The sequence below is a fragment of the Pelecanus crispus genome, chromosome 1, assembly GCF_030463565.1.
Source record: "Pelecanus crispus isolate bPelCri1 chromosome 1, bPelCri1.pri, whole genome shotgun sequence".
Lineage (NCBI taxonomy): Eukaryota > Metazoa > Chordata > Aves > Pelecaniformes > Pelecanidae > Pelecanus > Pelecanus crispus.
In genome coordinates this window covers 210,783,466-210,792,347 of record NC_134643.1, presented here as the reverse complement: position 1 = coordinate 210,792,347, position 8,882 = coordinate 210,783,466, and the positions used below count along the sequence as shown (strand labels likewise).

General features: G+C 40.8%; 1 protein-coding gene across 1 annotated transcript in view; it reads right to left on the bottom strand.

Moving 5' to 3' along the window:
• Positions 1 to 1,524: 1,524 nt before the first annotated feature.
• PDGFD (platelet derived growth factor D) overlaps positions 1,525 to 8,882 on the bottom strand; it is a 147,371-nt gene continuing 140,013 nt past the window's right edge. Inside the window, exon 7 of the mRNA XM_075726489.1 lies at positions 1,525 to 1,659. Coding sequence (XP_075582604.1) covers positions 1,525 to 1,659 — 135 coding nt within the window. The remainder of the gene's footprint in view (positions 1,660 to 8,882) is intronic.

Sequence of the window (8,882 nt, the reverse complement as noted above, 5' to 3'; positions counted from 1 at the left end):
TGTTACATTCATGATCAAAACTCCAATTCTTTGCCAGACTTAAATCTGCCTGTATTTTACGCTTCTGGAGCAGCATTTTAAAATCTTTAAAGTTAGTTTGGAAGGATATATTTATTTTCCTTTTTCAGCTAGAGCACTTTCATAATATTTTAAAAGGCATAGGAAGCTATGCTGTAGCTTTTAAAGTGCTTATTTTATTATGAGGTGGCGTTTAATAATATTCTTCTGGAAGTTAATAAATGATGCACATTTTCCATGACAGACAGACATTGCTTAATGAGTTAATATGCCTCAGCAAAACGCAATCAAAAAGAAATTCACTGTCAACAGTTTAACCATGGCAATACACAGAACTGAAATGCGACAACTAACCTCAGATAACTAAGATTAATGCATATATGATGAAGTTATAATAATCCATATTTAAAACAAACAAACAAACAAACAAACCCCAAACCAAATAACGATAATTAAATCTTAAGCACAGTTTTGTTTCCCAGTAACAACTGCAAAACAAATCAATATTTTCAACAAACAAGTGCCCTATCTTCATTGCCTGCTTGGGGAAACACGGCACTCCTCGAACTGCAGCGAGGAGGATGCAAGGGGAGGGCTGTCTCTCCCTTTTTGTGTCGAGGGGACTCCTCCTGGGCAACTGTGGGCAGCTCTGGGCAAGGGGCAGGAGTCCAGTCCAGGTAGGTAGAGACCACAATCAGTTCCAGCCCACAGGGATTTAGCTGGGGACCTGGCGGGAGCCCCCTCTTGCAGAAGCGCCTGGGCAATGGCTCCCATGGAGTCACCGTGGCAAAAGCACCAGCCTCCACACCCCCTACCACCACCAGTGTCCCGGCTTATGCAAAGCATCTACTAATTTCAGCACACAATTTGCTCAAGTACAAACAGTGAGATTTGACTTTACTGGTGTGTTATTTCATGTAGTGATAGATTTTCCTCATTATATCTCACTCTGTTGGGTGGTAACACTGGGAAGTTCCCTCTCGGAGTGGGACAAACCATTTTACACTCATACAGGTTCAAATTCTCTCTTCATCTATACCCACAAAACCCTACTGACTGTCAGGAGAGCTGAGCAGGTAGAAATGGCAGCAGAATTTGAGGGTAGGAACTGGTGAGTGAGAAACAGAAACACAATGCTATTTGATTGCCAGCTACCACAAATACCTACACAACTGGTGTTTAATTTCAGTCGGCACTGTGTGCCTAAGGACTATAAGTGAGCTTTGAAAATCTCAACCCTCAGAATCTAGCTACAGATAACCGTAATCCTATATTCTTGGATGCTGATACATAAATCTATAATATACCTGTTCAGCTGCCATGGCACTAATCAGCACAGCTATGCTGAAACACAGCGATCACTTTTGCTAATTGCAAAGGCAGGCTACTAGCAAGTTCAAATCATTAGTGAGTAAAGGTCCTCAGAGCAATCCTGCTTAAATGTAAACGTCCAGTAAGCTGCAATTAGTGTGTCTTGTTTTTTTCTTTTATTCATTTATTTATTTTTTATCGGGGTGGTCTTGAACTGCAGATACAATCACAACGCTCATGGTGATCCAGCTGTATATCTACTAAGGCCATGTTGTTCCTGGTTCTGCCTTTTCTTCTGGGATGCCCAGCCTCAGGGACAAATTTCAGCACCTGGGAGGATCAACACAAATGCATTGATTAGAAAAACGCTGTTAGAGATTTGAGGATGAGAGTGTTGGGTCCCTGAGGGCACCAACAGCCCTTAATGGCCCTGACCAGCATTAATTTGGACACATTTTTGGTTTAATTCCAGCTTTTTCTTTCCACCTGTGACATCCTGCTGTACTGTTTGTTCTGGAGCTTTGACAGATTGGATTACTTCCTGCATCAGGTATCTTTATAGCGTGCAGTTCCCTAACCATGTCAAGAGTTGTTCCTTTGCATGCGAATTAGCAAGCATGTTTCCTTTGGCTCGTCTTTGCAGTCCCATACATATTTTAATTGCTCTGCCCCTTCTCTCACTTGTATAATATTTCTGCTCTAAAGAACAAGGAACATTTTTTATGCAATTTGAAATTTCTGAAGTACGTATCATTAGAATTGGTCCAAAAATGAAATGCCTGTGGGAAGCAGAAGGAGATGAATGGAGCTAGTGCAAAGTATGTGCCAGATCCCATCAAGTTTCTCTGGAATCTGACTTTTGTTGGCTTATCTTAAAAATCTCTGCCTCAATTTAAATAATTTCTTAAGAATTTACTGTGAATAATGTGAAACAAACAAACAAGCAATTATTTCCTAGGCAAGTATACATCATATAAGAGGCTTCTGAAAAAATTCTATCTAGGCAAGATAACCCCAGGACCCCTAAAAAGAGGGTTTTAGGTTATAAAGAAGAAAAAAAGGCAACGAATACAAGTTGCAACAAAAGAAATCCTATTTGGGTATATGGAAGAAAATACTGAGAGTGGTTAAACACTGGAGCAGGTTGCCCAGAGAGGTTGCAGAAACCTTGGAGTCAGTCAAAATTAATAGGACAAGGCCCTGAGCAACCTCATCTAATTTTAAAATTCTCCCTGCTTTGAATGGAGGATTGGGCTAGATGACCCCCAGAGCTGCCTACCAACCCATATTATTATATGAATCTACGATTCCCTGAAAATGGTCTTGTGGATATGTGGAAAACAGCCATAATGTTGCATCCTATCTAATCTTCAGTGATTGTGTAAGTATGTAAACCATAGACTGGAAAAAGCTGAGGAGGATGGTGGTTTTCAGGGGCATATTTTGCAAGCCCACCACCCAAGGCTGAGTTGCTGTGTAAGAGCTCATACCCCCACTAGCATGGCAGTGCAGGTTGAGGGGAGGAAATCCTCTGGTTTGTTTCATTAGTTTGCTGTTGACAGGCCTACAGTAGTTTAACAAAAACGATATTAATTTCCCATTTCTGGCCTGATTAGGTACAACAAATGAGTTAAGACTAAGAACACACTAACTCTCCCACAGCATTTTTCTTCCCAAATCTCACAGCACATTGCACAGAAAGATATGCATCATTGTCAAACTTGTATAGATGGAGAACCTGAAACTGATTTGATCAAGGCTCTGCAACATATCTGTAGAAAAACTACCCGTGGCATTATAGGGCCCTTTCCCTTTTGAAATCAGTTATTTACTGATGGGGAGCAAGACACGGAGAAAGCAAGGCTACAGCTCCACAGCTGGCAGTGTAGGCAGGTTGGTCTGTTCTGTTCTCTGGCCTCAAGCACTTGAGTCCAGAAATCACACACTGGTAAGGTACTAGAGCTAACACATCTCACCTCTTAGCAGGCTGTTGTGACTCGTGCTAGCTTGGCCAAGTGACTGCTAGATCAGCTAGATTTGTCTTGCTTCTTCAAAAGATGGAGAGAAGTCTGTCTTGTCTATCACCTGCCAAAGCCACTGGTCAAGTGGGGAGTGGGACCTAAATGTCTTTAGTGTCTCAATCACAGAAACACCCACACTTCTGCCCTGAATAACAGGTCCCCTAACTAACAGAACATACTGTTACTCAATTAATAATCCTCTTTTTTTACAAAGTACTTTTTGTACTTTGACGGCAACACCACACAAGGATTGAGTTGGTCTCGGGAAGGAGAGGGAATAAGGGGCTGCATACCAGATCAACAAAGTATTAGCAATTTCAACAAAATTAGAAAGTCCCCAAGAGTAAGCACGAATGACTCGCCGAAGGTTAACCACAGATGCGGTGCAGAGCAGGTGGGGAAGGGCAGGCAGGTGAGCAGCCTTTAGAATGAGACCATTCATTCTCTGCCATCCATGGCTGGAGGATAGGAAGGCTGTGGGATGTAATGAAAGTGATAAGCACTGAATACAGTCTGTTACTTTGTCCTTCCCTTTGTGATAAAATTTATGTTTAACCTACGTAATACTGAGAGGAAGGACTGCGCCTAAGCAAGGTACAGACATGCTGCCTTAATGTGTTGGGAAGATATTATTACTTTTCTGTGTTAGAAATGCAGATGCCTTTTTTTTTTTTTTAAAAGCAACAAAATTATAATGGATTTGAATTGATTTCAAACATTGAATGCCTCAATATATGCAATAAATCCCTGTGGACAGCAGGAAAATTCCCTGTACCATACTGTCTTCCAAAACACAGAGGAACTGAACCCAATCAAGTTGCTGTGATTATTACAGAGCTGAAAGTAGACACCATCTTCAAAGATGTTTTTTGTAAGAAAACATACTTTTAAAATCAAGTACAGCAGCTGATGCTGAACCATGATAAAATTCTTTATTTAAAGAAGCCTTTCATCAAAATCTGACAAATTCAGATGATTGGCACTTTCCAAGATCATGGGTAGGTAGATCTGCTTTTTTCAGTTGAGAGCAAAAGAAAGTATGCAATGGGATGAGAGCAAAGATGTGGGCTGTATTTAAGCTAACAGACCTCCTGACAGCTTGGGGATTTTCCCTGTGTTTTATATTAAGAAACATGAGCACAGTATATGGGCTTTGCTGATAAGAGTAGAAAAATGAATTGGCAGGCACTTCCCAGATGAGACAGGAAAGCAGTGTTTGAACACAGCTGAAATTGGACGGCTTTAATAGCTGATCACAGAACTGATGTTCAAAGCTCTCCGTCCAGCTTCCATCTACTAGTTTTAGTTTCAGCTATACAAGGGAATTGAAAAGAATCAGGAAGTAAGGCCATTTACGGTGACCACCATAGCTGAAAGAAAACTCTTTATTCTGAAAATAGGTGCTGTTTATTCATTATGTGGTCAGGTCCTTAAAGGTGAGGAACTACCGAATTAACGAAAGCGGTTCAAAGAAATTTTGTTCAGGACACTTTATTGCTCCTTTTTTGATGGGATCAGTAGCTGTAAGAAAATATGGATGTGACGAAAGTCTGGAATACTCAAAAGGTTTGTTTTGTGTGGGCAAAAAAGAAGAATAACCTTTCAGTTTTTAAATTAAAGGAGCAATGTCTCTCACTACTAATCAAATTGTGGTGCCTCAGCTGTTCAGGTCCCCCTCATCAAACACTGAGTTAATTACGGCCATAAAACTATTAAAGCAATAAAAATAAAATCAAGACAGAGGACTTAGCTTCTGAGCTGGATTTGGCATTTATAGGCAATACAAAAAAGGGTATCAGGGCCTTGTAGCATTTATTGTGCAGACAGCTCCATAGAAGCACACCAATATGCTGGATGGCATTTTACTTTGTAGATATGCCTGAGCATGTGAGAGGTTTCAAGGTGAGAGGACTGTGGCCTATGCATAATTTTCCTTGGGGGCGGTGGTGAAGGAAATATAAAGAAAATGCTTAAATATACTTCCCTGCCAGGAATCTTGCTTGTTGATCATGCATTGAATTTGGATGCTAGCTTCTGAAGGACTGTTTAAATGAGAGAGCAAAGCCATCACAAAAGCCAGTGTCTGGAAGCTGAAGCTGGGAAAACTCAAATGGAATTAGGGCACACTTGTTTAAGTCAGGCCGACTCATCGCCTGGACAGCCCTCCAAGGAACCATGAGGTTCCCAGCCTGTTTGAGGACATCAGAAAACAGCTGCCTTTCCAGAAGGTATACAGTACAAGTTTGGGTCTTGCTTTGGGGGCAGCAGGGTGCTCTCCAGTGGCCTGTGAAGCACAGGAGGTCAGGGCTGATGGCCCAGTGGCCCCTCTAATCTCAGCAGATCTGTAAAAGCATTTCATGATCAGGGGCTGAGGAGAGCAGAGTGGTGATGACTGCTGAGGAGAGGACTCAGCTGGAGATAACCTGTTCACCCTGACCCATATCCGGCATTTCTCCAGTAGAAGGAGCAACAAAGAGGTGACTCCAGAGAACGATCCACCTGAAACACCCACCTCTGGTGGGGTTAGCTCTGATAACTAGGAAAGGAGCCAATAGGCTGGACTCGCAGCTTTACTTGGGTAGAGCCAGATGAGGTGAACCACTCCCTGCGGCATTTGCTCATATTCCTAGCCATGTTTCATTTACCTCTGAAGTCAGGCAACATTTAGCCATGACAGTCCATGATGGCTCATTTCTGTTTTAATAAAAAGCAAAGAGTAACAGGAAAGCCAGTCAACACTTCTTAAAAATAATTTAAAAAAGGGGTATCCAGTTGCTCATAGCCATTTTTTACTTATTATCATTTACTTTATTTATTAGGAACAATAATAACATTCTTTGTTAAATCCTTGACCAGTAGTTTAAACACCAATAGAAATCTGAAGCCTCACTTAAAAATCAGCTCTTCTTTTTTTCTTAGCTTAAGAACACCACAGATAATCAATAACATGACTATGGCTTACCAAATATCTGGTTAGCTTCATATTCCAGTGACATGGAGATGGAGAGCAACTCTGGATGCTATTTTAGATAGTGAAATTTGTACTTTGCAGAACTTATTTTAAAATCCTGCTATGCAGCATTATCTGATCTCCTGCTCATCTAAAAATACCATCATTCTAGCATGCAAAACAAATTATATTTGTCTGAGATTCTTGAAAGAGGAAGCATCAGAAGTGCAAAACATTCAACACAGATCCAAGTTCTGATACAGATGAAAAATCTTACTCCGCAATTTTTGAAAGTTTTCTAATCCAAAGGTCACACACAGTTTAGCTGTGCTCTGAGCATAAGAAACCAAGCATTATGGGAACATGGTTCATAATTTAGCATAAGAACCTTTATTCTAGTAGGAACATAGCCTAAAATAATGACACAGACCCAAAGCCATATTCTTTCTTACCAGAGATAATTATAGGATATCAGGAACAAGAAAAAAGAGTTCGTTTGCTGATCAGTGGTAGCAAACTAAGGGATTATTAAATATAGATGGAATTATTGATTCTATTTTTTTATTTGTATGAATAAGAAACACCTGGTTTTAACATAGAAAACATAGGAAAAAAATTTAATTGGCTTAAAACTCAGGCATCTGAAACAGTCACTAAAGCTATGATGTTTTTGACATACGTGACATCAACAAGTCCCTCACTTTTGGTGATCTACTTTTGGTCACACATTATGGCTCCAGCTATTGCTTTTTCACTGACCAGATACAGGTGTTCCCCCTTCCCAAATTGCCTCTCTGTCCACACATGTATCACAGGATGTCTCACTTGCTTATCTTCCAGATGAAAATGAAAGTTCTCTGAATGACATCTAGTAAAAAATGAACCATTTTGCTCTCACTGCACCTCTGTGCTCTCTCTGCTCATCCTGTGACCTAACAGTCATTTCTGACTCATTCTGTTTCTTTGTATTTGCATTCCAAATAAAACCCATTGCTACTTCTTGTATAATATTGCTATGCATTAACTCTTTTGTCAGGTTAATTCTGTGCCTTTATTACCATTACAACCTTTTATTTACTTTATACATGTACTATCAACTCCAGGACATACAAAAATCAGACCATATTCCTTGCATACTTGTTTGATGACACCAGCTCTTTTTAATCCCCTAGCAAATTTCTTTTGTTGTATCAGCAGCATTTGTATCATTTTTATCCAGTTATGCTTCCCTGTGTAAAGACAGGGTGAGGATTATTGTCTGCTCTCTCAAGTGCCTCCTTAAGGTTTGCTTCTAATTTCTCTGAAAAAAAAAAAGAAAGAAAAAAAAGAAAAAAAGCCCCCACAACACCAGATTGTATTAATTACATTTCTTATCTCCATTGCAACAACGCCTCTGTCTTACTGAAGTCCCATGTCACCTTTTTACTTTCTCCCCTGCTCCCCTGTTCTTTTCTCCCCAACAATATTCCCTACTGTCTTGTTTTCCCTTTACGAAGTTGGGTCCCGTTAAAGCTGTTTCTATGCCCCAGCATCTTGTGCAAATACTTAGTATTGTGTAGGTACTCTGAGGTGCCTGCTACCTCTCTCAGGGCAGCAAGAGGTTATGAAATAGCCACCCTAACACTAATCTAAACCTTGTCATTGAGAATTAATTGCATGCATGTCCTGTGAAGGCACCAGACAAGCTCCAGTCAACGTGAAACTTGAATGGAGGTATAATGCTTCAAAAAGGGTGGGGGGAAAGAAGCATGATATAGACAGTAAAAAATGCATCAGTCTTTACAGGAGAGACAAGTAGGTGAAAGATGCAATCAGCTTTCACCACTTTGCTTTTTTCCTTATATGCCTTTCAGCTGTGTTGCTCAGCACTGTGTTTGTGGAGGTTTATACACTCTGACAAATTCTGGTTGCTACCTTAAGAGCATTTATTCCTCACGGAAACTCATTTCACATCTCATCAGTTCCAGCAATGTGATGGGGAAACTGATTTCTTGTTTCTCTGAGGTATGTGCATGCTGGGTGGATGGCACAGCCGCAGCCCGAGCTGAACTGAGTCCTGGCCTGAGTTCCTCCACACCTCCTCTGGGCTGGGTGATCTCCAGGTTCAGAGCCCCCCTCTCTCTAAATAGCAGCTCCAGGCATTTGCAAAGAAATGCACTGCAATTGAAAACACATTTTCAATTCAGCTCCCTTTTAACATGTTAGACAGTGGTAGATGTGAGCCTTTGATTACGGTTGCTGCATGCATTTCCATGAATTGCTTTGTCTTTCCCTTGCACGGACCCTTGTGACATAACTCGGTATCACTTATGGTAGACTGTGCCTGAGAGATGTTTTGAGACACTGGAGCACTTGGCCTGTTTGGTTTGCAGTGTTTGTGACACTGTGCGGTTAAGTCATGAGTGTTCGCCCTTAAGCTCTGGTCTCCAGCAAACCCAGAAGCTGTGGAAAACCACAGAGCATCACAAGACTCCTGCAAAAAAACCCCACCCATAAAACTTATCTGTTTACTCAACTTATGAACCCATTTACTTCTGGAAACTGCTGAGAATTTTGGTAAAGTTATGGCAAACTTCCAGGTT